The sequence below is a fragment of the Vanacampus margaritifer genome, chromosome 1 (genome assembly GCF_051991255.1).
Source record: "Vanacampus margaritifer isolate UIUO_Vmar chromosome 1, RoL_Vmar_1.0, whole genome shotgun sequence".
Lineage (NCBI taxonomy): Eukaryota > Metazoa > Chordata > Actinopteri > Syngnathiformes > Syngnathidae > Vanacampus > Vanacampus margaritifer.
Genome location: NC_135432.1, coordinates 5,372,501 through 5,387,898, shown reverse-complemented (window position 1 = coordinate 5,387,898; position 15,398 = coordinate 5,372,501). Strand labels below are relative to the sequence as shown.

The window sequence follows — 15,398 nt, the reverse complement described above, 5'->3', positions numbered from 1 at the left end:
AGAGCTTGGATTAATCATGTTTATTTCAGCAGACCAGAAGAACCCCACCAGTAACATTTTGTCAGGTATTGGTCAAGTAATGAACCAAACCCATCACGTGTTCTATCCTTAAACCTCAAATTGCCTTACAGAAGATGTGCCTAGTGAACTGGTGTGACATTTTAAACACTTGGAATGTGCAGGGGGAAAAAAACGAGGGGTTGGAATGCATCAGTCTCATCTTCCATCAAACTTGACATTTGTAAACTTTTTAACTGAACTATTAATTCAAAAACAGTGTTAAGCAAAGAGGTAACAAGAGTTTACATCTCCCAACAGTAACAAGCTCAGGAAACGTCATGATAAGAGTTGAACACCTACGAGACTGCCAGACAAATGTTGGTTAAAAGATGAACAATCATGATAAGACCCAGCTGGAGGCGGCGCCGTTTCTTCAGTTGGCAAACTCCTGGCGCACGGCGTTGGCGATATGCTTGGCACTGATGCCGTGCAGGTCCAAAAGCTCCTGGGGCTTCCCGCTGCGAGGGACGCTGGTGACTGCCAGCCGGGTCACCACGATGCCCGGCTCGTGGGCCACCGCCGACAACACCGCCTCTCCGAGACCACCTGTGCAAATAGGACAGACCGTCAACAGATCCAAACAACAATTTTTGCAGACAATCCAAGACAAAACACTACCCACCCTCCTTGTAGTGGTCCTCCACTGTGATGATGCGACCTCCTGTGGCTTTTGCACTGGTCAAAATAGTCTTGGCATCCAAAGGCTTGATAGTAAATGGGTCAATCACGCGAATGTTTTTGCCTAAACAAGGATTAAAATTAAGCCAGAGGGTGAGACGAAGTCTCAAACACAACCTTGTCATTTCTACACAAAACCACTAGGGGGCAGTGCAGGCTTACCTTCACTTTTCAGCATGTCAGCAGCAGCCAGGGCCTCATGCAAAGTGACGCCGGCTCCAATCACAGTCACAACGTCGCTGTCAGACTGGCGTACAACCTGGTGACAGTTTACTTTCATCAAACAAGGTTCTTCGTATGCATTTTACGCCACACACTACTCACCTTAGCGACACCGATCTCAAAAGGCTCCTTCGCAGTGTAGAGGATGGCCGTATCGGGTCGGCTGGTTCGGATGAAACACATACCCTGAGGAAATAAACGAAACGTCAAAACAAAAGTTTGACAATACGGCGCGCTGAAGAAAAATATGAGCAACCTTGGTGTTGGCTGCGATCTCCACAGCTCTTTCGGTGGACACCGCATCACTGGGGTAAAACACCGTACAAGTAGGAATGGCACGGAACATGGCCAGGTCCTCCAGCGCCATCTGAGAAGGACCGTCTTCACCTAGAATGGTACCAGCCCCAGGGATGTGATTTGACCAAAGTGAAATTATCTGAAAATTTAGCCGGGGGTCTGGGGGCCGCTGGCACCCAGCTAGGTCCAGGGCAGTGCCCTGGTGGGGGGGACAAGGGGGGGCTTCCCGGAGCTCATGGGTTTTCCGTGTTTTTAAGTACTTTCAATGCACTCACATGACAAAGAAATAGACAAAACAACAGCATAAATTTTCAATGTATATTGAACTATCCCATATAAAATGGCAGTTTTAGTCAACTCAAAATCAGTCACATTCAAAAACATTGGACTGCCTTTGCTTTTAAAAACTATCACTGAGAATATCATCATATCTAACTAATGTGATTGATGTGAAGTTAACACATAAATAATGTTGAAGAGTTCAAATAATTATATCATGACCAAATGAAAAGTAACTCATATTAGAGCATACCACAAATGTCTTTGTTATAGCAGAAGATGTTATCTGTCGGAGTCATGTGCATACACAATGAACTACTAAAAAAAATAAAATAATAATAATAATAATAATAATAAAAATAAAAAAATCGAAAAAAAAAAATTTTTTTTGGGGGGGGGGGGAATAAAAAAAGCGGAATTTCGCGAATTAGCGGAAAAATCACATCCCTGCAGCCCATTGTTTAGCGCTCACCAAGTCGTAAAAACATGCAGATGCAAAGTCATTTGAAAATCTCACCAATAGAGATGCCACAGTGGGAGCCCACAAAGTTGACGTTGGACTGAGAGATGGCCCCCATACGGATCTGGTCGTAGGCTCTGGACAGGAAGGCGGCAAACGTGCTGACAAATACCACAGCGCGGTCCCGAGCAGCGCAGCCAATGGCTACCCCCACCTAAAACAGCAGCAATCAAAGAAAATACAAGTCGACTATGTGCGTCCACATAGTGGAAGAGGATTATGTGACTTTCGATAACAATTCAACCAGCGACACAAGTGAAATCCTATCACACACATTGACCGCAGAAAACTTCAATCTCACTTACCATGTTCTGCTCAGCAATGAAACATTCGATAAAGCGATCCGCGAACATTTTCATGAAGTTTATGGAGAATGTGGAGTTTTTGGTGTCCCCATCAAGGGCTACCACCCTGTTGCTTGAACTGCCCAGCTTGGCCAGCGCAGAACCGTATGCACGCCTCGTTGCCACCTGAAAGGGCGGACAACAAAAACAAACAAGACAACACAGACCAGTTTAACGATGTAATCAATTGAGCAAAGCAGTCTCCAAAACACACACACAGTATTCTGCTACCACTGTCGAGGTCACCCAGTTACAAATTACAAGCATACCAATAATGTTAAAACTGTACCTTATCACCATTTTTGTATGTTGGCGGTTCGGACAGGGTGATCAAGCTTGGGTCCACAGGTGCTACGTCATCATTAGGCGGCTGAGGAAACAAGGTCTTGGCGGGGTTTTTGATTTGTCCCTGGAGGTCATTCAAGAGTCCATCCACCATGTCCTTCGGGATGGGCTTTCCATGCCAGTTCAATTCATCCTCAATACCTTGCAAAGAAAAAAGTAGAAAAAAAAAAAAAAAAAAAAAGTAAGTCTCACAAAGTTAATCCTAAATGGAAAAAAAAAAAATTGTTGAATGTGCACTACAGTACATGGGGTACTCTCACCCCCCCCACCTACCTTTAAGGCCTTTCCCCTTGTATGTCTTGGCAACGATGCATGTGGGCCTGTCAGGAGTTTTCTGAGCTTCTGAGAACGCTTGACAAAGCGCTTCCACATCATGCCCATCAACAACAATTGCCTTCCAGCTACAAAAAAAAATAAAATAAAAAATTACCTCAACTCTTTCAATCCCCAAAACATAAATACATTCTATTTTAAATATGACCATGCTCCCAAAGACGTATTTATAAGTTTTTAACGCTGGAGCATACAGGTTTTGATACAGCCTCTCAACTACAAAACGGTTGAAGAAATGGTAGTTTTTACACAAACGGCCAGCGGGTGGCAGCGGAGCAAAAGAGCTCAACCAGGGCCATGTTGGAAATAAAGCTCATTTACTCACAGTTCTAAATAGATTTTTGAATAATGATGAAACTTGGCTCTATTCTAATGTTAATTGCTGCAAAATGGAAACTGAAAAAAATTACTTTTTTCCCCCCGATGAAAGAAGACACTCTAATCTTTCTTTTGGTAGGTTCCATGTTTTTATAGCAATAGAACACAATATTTTGTGGGCCTTGCAAAATCAGTTAACATCCAGTAAAACAGCCGGGAGCAAAGGGGGTTGTTTCAGTGAAAATGGCTGGAGTGACTCAGTCAAGCAGTATTCAAACTTTCACAAACCACAATCTGCGCCATTAGCTACCCATCGGTAGACCATATTTAAAAAAAATATATAAAAAAAATGGTTGCAGTGACAGCAGCATATAAAATAATTGCGATTTTGTTTTTTTGTCATATCACCCAGCCCTACCCTAATATAGGCCAGAGCCCAAGTAAACCATGTGTATTGAAGTCAATCTTAAGATCATGCATGATCTTTAACCCAGGAATCAAACACTACTTCATTCCATTTGAGTGATAGAAACCACACGGAGACTTAAGTCTTCACTAACCCAAAGGCTTCGCAGCGCTTTCGATAGACCTCCATATCGTGCTGGAGTGGCGCAGGATCACTCTGACCGAGCCGATTGACATCCATGATAGCCACCAGGTTGTTCAGATTGTAGTGGGCGGCAAAGGCCATGGCTTCCCACACGGAACCCTCGGAACACTCTCCGTCTCCCATCAAGCAGTACACACGGTAACTTAAAGACAAAAAAAGAAGAAGAAAAAATTAGAATTATTAGTACAACAAAAAGATTAACGTGCTAAACAACAGTAAACCGGTATGGCGTGCAGTAGTAATGTCCAATAGAAGAATGTTACAAACTAATTGCAATTCATTGGTGGCGCAACGTATCATCATTGATCCGTGGTTGGTTTGGATCAGGTCACACGGGTCGGTTTGCGCACGATGCGCGAATTGGTTGGTGGAAAAAAAAAAAAGTGCACATTCACAGTCGATACCATTCTGATATGTCACAGAAGCTGAAACGCAACACGCTAAGCCCAACTTCAAAATAAAGTGTACCAAATACAATAATACATTGAGGGCAATGCAAATAGCCTCCTCAGTACACTTTTACTTTGAAGATAGCAAACGTCGTGCCGCAATGGCTAGCTTGATTTCCCTTTTTTAGACGTTTAAGAGTTCTTGGTCGTAGTTTTGATTGACATTAAAGTTGCGACCAACATCAACAACGCTATCCCGAACTCGTATTCAATCGCCAATTTAGGACGCCATTGTATGTATGATATGGCAGAAGTCTCCGACGTAAGTGGCTAGCGGCTAGCTGTTAGCATTACCGGAGTGTCTGGCTGGTAGCTGTAAATGAGTCTGACAGCTTGTACCCGATGGCTTACCTTAATGCTTTTTCAGTATTCTGGACCAATGCTTCTTTGTAATTCACTCTCCATGTTTAAAGGAAGGGAATGTGCCTTATTTTTATATTATATATATTTTTTATTTTATAAAACACTTTTGCCATTAAAAAAGAAAAATATTCAACTCAAAATGTCAAATTTAGTCGTTTAGATCATAGGAACACAAGTTTAAGCCATTAATACTTTATTTTACACATGATATATATTAAAAATGTTTCAGCCTCATATTGCACAAGTTGTTCTAAATTGTAACGACTATAGACATTTTAAATGGATTTATTTTTATTCAATGAAAAAAAGTGTTTTGGAAAATAAATAAAGACAAAGTACTATTTATCTTCTTTTTTTTTTTTTGCTGACCCGAAAAACGATCTGATATGTGACGCAAACCCGTGATCTGATCCGAACCGTGACTTTTGTGATCCGTTGCACCACTACAATTCATGGATTGTGAAATATTTGTTGAATGTCCTATAAATTGTCACATCTACGAAATTGAGCTACTTCTAAATAAAACTGTAACAAACAATTGTGGTCAACATTCTTCCCCAGCCCTACTTTGGACAATCTGTCTTTCTACAGGGAACAGACCGTACCAAAAATGATCCCCGCAAAATAAAAAACATACAAAAAAAACTTCCAAGAAGAAGAAGATGATGTAGAAATAGCACATGTATTCACCTGGCCCGGTCAAAACTCTTTCCTGTGTATGCCATCCCACAGGCAGCACTAAGACCCTGACCAAGAGATCCAGTCGCCACATCAACATAGGGCAGTTTCTGGCGAATAGAAAAGAATACACATCAATGTTAGTCAAAGGGAACTGACGTACAGCATGAGGATCTTGGAGCGCTCATCGTACTGGTGTTGGGTGCCCCTCCAGGTCGCTGTCAATCTTGCGCAGGTTGAGCAGATCGGACTCCTTCACAAAACCCGCCTCGGCCCAGGCAGCATACAGGATGGGCGCAGCATGACCCTTGAAAAAAAAAATAAAAAATGGCGGGAGGGTCATACGACAGCTCTTACCTGCTACGTGTAATGCTGAGCTAAAACATGTACACATAAATACCTTGGACAGCACAAAGCGGTCATTGGACCGGTGGCCAGGGTCGTCAGCTTTGTATCGCATGGTGTGGAAGAAGAGCACAGACATGATCTCAGCTGCACTGCAGCACGATGTGGGGTGGCTGTGAAACAAGACAATGGATGTGACAATATATCAATATAATCACTCTTTTTCACAATCACAATTTTTTTTAAACATGCATGTTACAAAATGAATGCTTTTAAAAGGGTAACAGTCAAAGTATGCTGTTATACTCCAAACATGTTAGAGTACAGTATATTAAAAAAAATGTGAAGGGGGCACTGTTTTGATTTTATTTAAAAAAATAATAATCACAAGATACAACATCCTTGGATATTTTGTGAGAACATCACCACCAAATCAAAGTATTGTTAAATTGTCAGTTTCCACGCCAGACCTAAAATTTAAAAAATAAAAGACATGCAAACTTGAGAAACTGTTAGATGCTGAAATAGTGGTCAGAGTATTGTAATCATTTTTGAAATGTTTTGTACTCAACAGCAGCTCAGCTTCCCTTATGTGGCTAGCATTTCAAACAAACTTGCAACATGCCAAATTATCAGAGTACTTTTTCCACAGAAGTTACCCACTGTGCTCTTGCCAAGTGGTGACCTGGTGGGAAATACGGGGACATTAAAAGCACAAACTGAATTGCAAAGTTGATGAGATTTCAAACTTGTGTTAAAACTGCCAAAGCAGAAAGCAGTCTGTGTGAAGGCTTCCTGGTATGTGGGAGGAAAAAATAAATAAATAAATAAATTACACTCCCCTGTTTAAATGTCAGGTTTTTGCATTAAAAATAATTAATAAAAAGATAGATAAAATGATAACCTTTTTCGTACCGTTTTATAATCTTTTTAATCTTTAAGAGTGAATGAATAAAGCACATGAAATGGGGCTTCACAGGTGTGCACACCCACTTACAACAAAGATAGCACATTAGGGATGAGAGAGTCTACACTAAGCAAACAAGTGGCAGAATTCAACTGAATTAAACTTTTGTTTGACAAGGAAATACTGCATTGCCTACAAAACCTGTTTTGAGGTGACTTCCGTGAAGGAAGTGTTCAGCACGGCACTACAAACAAATTAATGACACATGGCCCACTTGCACAATCAAACATATTTCTGCCTTCGCAACAATGCATGAGTGCAAACTACAAACGTATCCATCGTCTACCAAATCTCATAAACTAAAGCAAACTATGTATGGTTGGTTGGCTAATAAAAGAAACATGGACAAAAATTGGAAATTGACTCAATTGAAAGAAGGTCTGTTACAAAAAAAAAAAAGATGGCAAAACTGGACAAAGTATAGGGAGTCAGGACACTAATATAGTGTATGGATGAATATGTGTTATTGATGAGGACAACTGATAGGATAAAGACTTATATTGACAATTCCGAACATTTCATTTGCTTCCTTTATACGGTGGAAAAACAGCGGATTGTATTGCTTTTGCCTGTGGCTATCATACTTGTTATAGTAGTCAAACATCTCATATTTAAAAAAACAAAAATAAGAAAAATAATCCTCACAAATCAAATTACAATGATCCAAAGGCCAATGTTTTTCAATGATTTGTCAATGAATGGTCAATTGTTGAAAGCACATACAGGCTACAGGTTAGGTGTATTTTTATTATTTCGTTTTTTTTCTCATCACTCTCATTGTGAAGTTAAGTGGAAAGTTGTGGATTTTTTTTTTGTTAAAGCAGCTGAGAAACATTAAAAGTCTAAACTGTCTTGTTTGAAAATTATGAGCATAACTCGATTTTCAATCAATCAATATGTGCGTTATCGCAGCATGCACCGGAAGTCCACCCCCACCCCCAAAAAGACCACCAATCCGGTTATGGTCACGTGACATTTCACATGAAGCTGATTGATTCAGGACTCAGTCAGGATTGACCCACGGAAGTGAAATTTAGCTACGCATCTGGCATGCAGCTGGGGCTTCAAGTCAGCACGTGACAGGCGATTCTTGTTTGTAAAAAACATATATCTCTTCTATATATAAAAAACCCCCCAAAAAAACTACTGCAGTTCATTTTATTACGTCGTCCCTGTATCCCTCTTTTTTTTTCATTATTCCCATTAACCCTCTTCTACCCATTAACGCGACTCAGAATTACGTCACAGTGAACAAATTGTACGGCTAATAATGACCGTGTTTTTAGTTTTTTTACGAGACATCAAATGGAACTGCAGCACGTGCTACAAGGCCCACAGATGGTCTCGTGACCGTTAGCATGACGCAGGGGTTCGCGTTCGACTCGCACATAGCGTCTAAACAGTTCAAGAACAAAAAAGCTCCGTTTGGAAAGTTTACCCGGAGTTGGAGGCGCATGTTGCTTTGATGGAGTTAATTCGCAGCTTGTTGGCGACATCTTTCAGCGCCTGCACAGTTTTTTGATCGGGCATGGTTGTAGTTGCTGGGGTTTGCCTTCCTTTGGAGCTTCGCAGTCGCCGAAGAAATGCGTCACCGAGTTCTGCTTTGTCACGCGTCTACGGTGCCGCTGGTTCGGTGCTGACCCACGCCGCCGTTTGTTCAGCAGGAGGAGGTGGGAGGCTTCAGAAAGGAGGGCATTTAAGTACACTCAAGCCCCGCCCCCCGAATGTCAATCACAAAGCGGAAGTAACCTCTGTCAACCTTGAAGACACCAGAAATGGAAAGTGCCTGGGGTGATGAAAGTGCAAAAAACGACTTTGATTCAACTTGTTGTGAAATTCCTCTAAAATAAGTCGTTAAAGTGCTAATTAATGTTTACTGTACAAGTGTTCCTTGTGGATCCCTAAAGTCTTAAAAGGGATTCCATGTTCATTGGCATTATTATTCATTTATTTTAACATGTGATATGTAGAAATTTCTGATTGTGGGAACATTGTGAAATTGGCTGTAGGAACATTTGAATAGTATGAATACCCATTTGATGATTCACATTACATATTGCAGGCTGTTGTTTTTATTAAACAAAAAGCAAGCTAGTGTTACCGTAAGCTTTTATGCGATTAATCCGACGTGTTCCAAAAGCTTTGTTTAGCGTGTGAACTTAGTACAAAAATGGTGAAAGAGTGCTGACGACAACACAAAATACACCCTACTTATGTGAGATTTAGTTTTTCTTCAGATTTAGTCAGAATGTTTAGTTTTAACTTAATGTTTACTTTTAGTTCTTCACGTTGCATTGGTCTTTGCACGGACCAGGGCTGCCCGTCTGAAATAACAGATTTGCTCACATTACATTTGAGTATTGTATTACTAACTAATTAAAGATATTCATCTATGTAAAGACACTTATGTTAATGGTCCTCACAATAACTTAGCTGGGTATGAAACAGTTAAAAATCAATGTGCAACACTTTATTTCTATACATTTCTGCAAGTGTTCAAATGACATTTCAACAGCATGCTTTGGAAATCACAATGTCCCTTCACTGGTGCGGCGGGCTACTCGTTATCCTTGGGGCTGCCTCATGCCCGCCGGCACCATGTTGATGACCCCGTGCACAGACAGGCTTGTCAGGTCACTTTTGTAAAATTCTAAGCACAATTGCAACCCACTTGTCTCAAGAAAGATGACAAGTTAATTTTCACGTTTTAGCAGCAAGTCAAAATGAAGAGGTATGCACATGGAATCTACAGCATTCATATTTTCACAACAGTAGGAACTGGTAACACTTGAATGTCTGCCTGGTTTTGTGATTGGCGACTCACCACCTCACTACTGTAGCGTCCCGTGAAAAGTGCAGCTGGATAGCTGCCAACAGGGAAATGGACGCAAAATTCGCTTTGTCATCATTACGCAAGGTGTGGAGATGGAAACCCGGTCAATCACTGCAAGATTTGAAGCATTTGCTATGCTAGGAATAGACATAATAAAGTAAAAACAACAATAATATAGTGCATCATACGACAATGTTTGACATTGAAAGATTTGAAAGTTTTTACATCGGCTTCCATCCCTAAGCAGTCTTTTCCAGGAAGTGGAGCAACTATTGCAAATATTTTGACTTAGGCAGTTTCCTCTTTGAGTTCCTGTAATTACAAAACACAAACCATTAGAAGAAGAAATAAAGAAACTGACTTTTGAAGTTGCAATAGTGGAAACTTCTGAGCTCTTTTTCTTTCTTTCTTTTTTTTTTTTACCTCAATTGCCTTCCACACCTCAGCCCTCTCCTCCAGGGAAACAGGCTCTTTATCAAGGCGCTCCAGTTTCGGAATGAGAGTCAGCACATATGGCCGGTAGTCTGTGGTCCCGTCCAGTGGATTCTCGGACAGGACCACGACTCGTAGGGTTTTGGACACAAGGCCAAGAGCCCGCAGACAGGTCTCATCCAGGAAGTCGTTGCTTCTGTGGGAGAGAGAGAGAGAGAGATACAGGAATGTTGTTTTGGTTTTTGTTGTTGTGGCGTTAAATACCTGATATTGAGGTACTGGAGACGTTTCATGTTGTCGCTGAGTCCGTCCAGGTTAGCAAGTTTGTTGTTACGAAGATGGAGAGTGGTGAGGTTCTCTAACGTCTCCATGCCCTCAAGACTTGTAATAAGATTTTGGGCCTCCAATGCAGAGAAAGAAAAAAAAATCACTTAAAATAACAGAAGACTATTTTAGCCAAGCATTATAACTGACTTTTTTTTTTTTTTTTTACCAGATATAATCGCTGCAGATTGGGAAGGTTGATGCCACTTGTTGTAGTCAAGCGGTTTCCTCTCAGCTCCAAAGTTCCCAGTTTGGAAAAAAGACAACTCTCAAGGCCATTTAATCTCTGTATACGGTTGCCTGCATCAAAAGTAAAGGACACACATGACTTGAAGAAAACACTATGATGGTGGTTAATAGTGCTTATTCAGATCAAATTATCAGTCCAACCTGAAAGATTGAGACTCTCCAAAGCTGGTCCGACAAGACCTTCCACCTCAATGAGCCGGTTTGCTGCCATACTCAGCCACTGCAGGTAGGCCAGCTGAGAAAAGGTTTGCCCTTGGAAGCATGTCACAAAATTCTTGTCCATCTAAGAAATAAATTGTCCATTTTGGAGTTCAGTTAGTGCAATTGTTCTCCAATGTTTTTAAATGGTCACAAAGTGCTTCACAGGTAAGATTACTTACACAGATAAAAAAAAAGAAGAAAAAAAAGTAAAGGTCAAAGAGGCAAGTACTATCTCAAAAAACAAAACATATCGTTCATTAAAAATGATACGTTTTTATAAATGTACATTTTCTTCATATTTAATTATTTCACATACCACAAAGTGGATGCCAAAACGTAATTTTTCTAGATAAGAAAAAGCTTGCCTTGAGCCAAAGAAGCTGTGTAAGGGATGCCAGAGGTGAAAGGTCAGAAATGCGGTTGTTGGACACGTCCATGAAGCGAAGGTGAACGTAATTGCTGATCGCAGCCATGTCACTTAGTTTTCTATTAAGTACAAGCACAAAAGTTTGAGATTTAAGATGGGACAAATTTGCTATACCAGGTCATTCGGCTCTCTTACTTGTCTTTTAAGACGACTTTAATGAATGCGTGTCTCAATCCATTTCCTGTCCGGCACAGCAAAGACAGACCTGGGATTATAATATCTTGATCCAAGGGGCGAACCTGTTAATTAAAAAAAAGGAAAGGGTTACTACATATATTTCGTGCACTCTTAATAATTTGTTCACAATTTGGAGGTCATTCATGAAATTATTGAGCCTAGACCTGCTCAAAAACACATTTAGGGAAATAATGTGATTTTTAAAGAAACATCAACATGTAGTACAAAGATAATGGAGAAGGAAGGAGAACTTGTAAATCGGCACGCACATCCAAACATGCTTTAAACGTAGTCTATGACAGACAGTGAATGATATAAAACAAAAATCTCAGATTAAAGTGCAGGGTGAACAATGTAATCTTGAACACTGGATCAAGTGAGGAGTGTGGAAACAAAGTGAGTGAAGAGCCTCAGTGACTGTGTCGAGGTTGTTATAGTAAAAGCTTGCGAAAAACGGGAGCTGCAATTTTGCAAACTACAACGAACAATGAAGTCACAGCGACATGCGCTGGTCTCTTCCAAAACTACATGTATCCCACAAAAATAAATATTGATTTAAATCGAATTAATCTAATTTAAGTCAAATTGTGACGGGTTAGCTGTGCCTTACATTTTCAAGCAGACGATTAAATGATAATCGTTTTTTTTACCTCTATTGCTTCTTCGTCCTCATCTTGATTTTCTTCTCCGGTTTCCACATCCGACGACACATCTTCCTCGTCCATTTGGGTCAGTCATCTACAATTCTGTCTCAGCTCGAGAGTAAATGTTAACTTTGGACAAATGATTGTCTGTTAAGGCCCCGTTTCCAAGATGGGGCTGCGAGTGTTGTCCGTTGCTATGGAAACAGCCACCGCCAGTTTGTGCAACACGTGTAACGTGAGCATGGACATTGTTTTTGTTTTTACTGAATATACAAGGAAGGCACGGCTTCATCTTACACGCCTAATGTTGAATGGCAAAGTGAATTTTTAAGTTTTGTCCAGTATTGTAAATATGTCTACAATATCCATATTATAGCATCTACAATAAATAAATTACTCTTAAGAAGAAATATTTTAGGTGGTGTGATAACGCAGCAAAATTTTCTTATTCAAGGCTGACTTGAACACATTTATGTAAATTTTATTCCAGCACATGCTTTCTATCTCAACTGGCACCATACTGTAGGCATCAGCAGGTCTTTTCATTCCAGTTCCTGCATTTTGCCTCTCGCAGGTAAATTTGTTGAGGTTTGACGTGTTGTATTAACAATGGACACGTGGGGTCTAAGTAAATAAACGTGTTGACACATACATTATTTGCTCTTTTTTTCAAAGTTTAGCTTTCTCATAAAAAACACACAAACAACAAAACCAAAGCAAAGTACATATACAATCATATACATTGTTTTGTCACGTAGAACAAAAACATTAAAAAAAAAAAAAAGACAGCCTTCTTGAGAAACAACCACGAATAACATTTTTCGGGTTTCATCTGTAAAGTTACACTTTTTATCCTAAACATCTCTTAGTGGTAAAAATAATGTACACACAATTAGTATTGTACACAGTACTATTAGCAGTCATTCACTGAATGACAAGGCAGAAAGCATTAAATTTAACAAAACAAAACATGGTGCATAGACTGTTATTAGAAAATATCATTTACTGCGATTGAGAGCAAGCTTGTTGGACAAACAAGCAGAACTTGGCATCGTGAGGGAGAAAGAAAACAAAGAATGGTGACATTCTATGCAATGAATGTCCTGTCATCCACTACTGGATTGGTTAAAAGGGCCAAATGTGAAGTTAGCCAAATGTGAGAACATCTTATGGACAGGTGAGAGTATTTGTGAAGTGTCTGTCCTTGTCGCTGCAGCGTCACAACTCACTCCGTTTGCATATTGCGCAACAAAAGTCCCTTTTTCACACCACCTTGGAGCATTCTGGCACCAAGGCTAGAACCTGTAATGCCATCCCTAAAGAGAGGGGCGGAGTCAAATATGGGTTAAAAAAAAAGAAAAAAAAGTAACCATATGATAAAATACAAATTTGCCTGTGGAAAAACCTGTAAAACATCACACAATGAAAAGAAAATAGTGGAAAGGGCCTGCTTACATGGCACTTAACTTCCTCTTCTTGGAATCGGGAGCTTGTCCATCCATTCGTCTCTGTAATAATAATTTAAAAAAAAGACCACCCTGGCATCAATACTAACTGTGACAAAGGCAATAAAGTTATGATGTTTGACTAACCTCTTTTCCTGCAGTTTCCTGCATTCTTCTTTGCTCAAGATTTTGCTAAAGGGAAACAAAATCGAATAAAATACAGCACTAAACTTGACCTTTACGGCTCGTATCTTGAAAACTCGTGAGTCGTATCGCAAGGCACCAAAGTACAATAATAGCTTTTGTAATAGTGTGACAGTAAACAAACCTTATGTAATTCAGAGAGCTGCTGGTGCCGAATAAGGGCTTCTTTACTGGGAAACTGTCTCCTGCATAGCAGACAGGCCAGTTTCGCCCAGTCGGTCATCCTCCCTTCTTTCTCATCTCCTTCTTCTTCACTGTCACTTTCACCACTGTACGCTGGAACAAGACCCAGGTGCTGAGGAGGAGGCGACTACACGGGAAAGAAAAAACTTGGTCACACACTGAGATGGGAAGAAAAAAAAAACGGGTAAAAAGTTGACATCATAACGAGACAAATGTCACACATAACATACTTCTGCTTGTCTGAGCTGGTCCAGAAAAATTTGAGGCCGTTCTGAAAGCGCCCCCTGTGGGACAGTTGGAAAACACTCAATTGGATATGCAAAACCTTTTAAAAAAATAAATAAAAATAATAATAATAAACTGCCAACTATTTTCTTCATTAGTTCTACTGAGGCGTACTCATTATTTTTTAATGCCAATGTGTACGTTTAGAGCACCTTTTTCTCCAGAACAGCATAACCTGCGTCAGCGCTGGCAGATTCTCTGCGATCTGTTGAACCGGACGCAGGGGATGACGAGACAGACCGCACGTTCTCCTTGTGTCGGTTGAGAGTCTTGGCCCAGCGTTCCATATCTTTGGCAATCTATTAATGCAGGCCCAACAGGGAGAATACATTTAGTCGTTTAGACGCATGTAATCAAGCTCTTCGTCCGCTAACTCAGGTGTTGAACATCACGTGCATTACTCGATTGATCAATGGAAGGGATAGACTGATTATCGGTGCCGATATTTGTCAAAATGTCCTTTTTACAAATCTGAAGGCCGATAAAGCTGGTATATCTCAGCGGTGAATGCTTGCGAACGTAGCGGAATTTAGGGTTTTCATCAGAATTTCTAAGATGTTCACAGACAATTTTTACTTGTTGCAAAAACACTTCGAACATATTCAGACCATTTTTCACTGTCTGCGAAGATCTTTTGAAACCTTTTACGAACCCTGACGAAAACCCCAAATTAGCTACACTCGCATGCATTTGTCACTCAGTGAGATACAGGAAACTTTTCATTTATGGAATTATTTAAATTTCCAGTTTATTAAAATTTATGCTGATATATATATATATTTATTAAGTAAAAATAAAAAGAAATTATGTTGAAAGTTTGGAAAAGTTTTTACAGTTGAAAACTTTAGGGAACTATTTACTTGCTTAATTTTTAATTTAAACACCTGCTGATGACCATCATGGAAGCGCCCTACAATTTTTGTTATAATCTTTAAACAAAGCTATCAATTTTTTTTACAAGTTTAAAATTGAAAGAAAAAGTTGTTTTTTTTTTAACACTAATATGTTTTCTTTTACTGCAAATGAATACCGGCTTGAAATATCAGTTATTGGCCTCCTTGACAACTAATAATCTGTATCGGCCTTGAAAAAAACATATCGACTATCACTAATCAATGCAATAATCAATTCTAAATAGAAAAAGTCAATGTGAGAGTTAATTTTTTTTATGTGAAAACATACCTGT

The 15,398-nt window shown here is 39.9% G+C and overlaps 3 protein-coding genes across 5 annotated transcripts in view; all 3 read right to left on the bottom strand.

Moving 5' to 3' along the window:
- Positions 1-5: 5 nt before the first annotated feature.
- On the bottom strand, positions 6-8,489 carry tktb (transketolase b). Its single transcript, XM_077571609.1, has 14 exons — positions 8,247-8,489; positions 5,897-6,014; positions 5,690-5,803; positions 5,509-5,606; positions 3,957-4,148; positions 3,019-3,146; positions 2,690-2,886; positions 2,362-2,526; positions 2,054-2,210; positions 1,217-1,347; positions 1,063-1,146; positions 901-997; positions 683-802; positions 6-606 (listed from the first exon to the last, which is right to left on the bottom strand). The coding sequence occupies exons 1-14, from the start codon at positions 8,336-8,338 to the stop codon at positions 434-436; spliced, it is 1,866 nt and encodes a 621-aa protein (XP_077427735.1). The 5' UTR covers positions 8,339-8,489; the 3' UTR covers positions 6-433.
- Positions 8,490-9,263: 774 nt separating this feature from the next.
- Positions 9,264-12,268, bottom strand: lrrc23 (leucine rich repeat containing 23). The gene is made up of 8 exons (XM_077571622.1): positions 12,102-12,268; positions 11,410-11,513; positions 11,213-11,333; positions 10,788-10,929; positions 10,567-10,697; positions 10,338-10,474; positions 10,065-10,269; positions 9,264-9,953 (listed from the first exon to the last, which is right to left on the bottom strand). The coding sequence occupies exons 1-8, from the start codon at positions 12,174-12,176 to the stop codon at positions 9,930-9,932; spliced, it is 939 nt and encodes a 312-aa protein (XP_077427748.1). The 5' UTR covers positions 12,177-12,268; the 3' UTR covers positions 9,264-9,929.
- A 283-nt stretch (positions 12,269-12,551) lies between these two features.
- Positions 12,552-15,398, bottom strand: part of rbm10 (RNA binding motif protein 10) — an 11,867-nt gene continuing 9,020 nt past the window's right edge. For all 3 annotated transcript variants that reach the window (XM_077583714.1, XM_077583733.1, XM_077583724.1), the window contains exons 17-23: positions 15,395-15,398; positions 14,365-14,511; positions 14,158-14,211; positions 13,869-14,054; positions 13,688-13,732; positions 13,551-13,603; positions 12,552-13,411 (exon numbers count right to left, since the gene is read on the bottom strand). The exon at positions 15,395-15,398 is cut by the window's right edge and continues 191 nt beyond it. In XM_077583714.1, coding sequence (XP_077439840.1) covers positions 13,321-13,411; positions 13,551-13,603; positions 13,688-13,732; positions 13,869-14,054; positions 14,158-14,211; positions 14,365-14,511; positions 15,395-15,398 — 580 coding nt within the window. In that variant the 3' untranslated portion in view covers positions 12,552-13,320. The remainder of the gene's footprint in view (positions 13,412-13,550; positions 13,604-13,687; positions 13,733-13,868; positions 14,055-14,157; positions 14,212-14,364; positions 14,512-15,394) is intronic.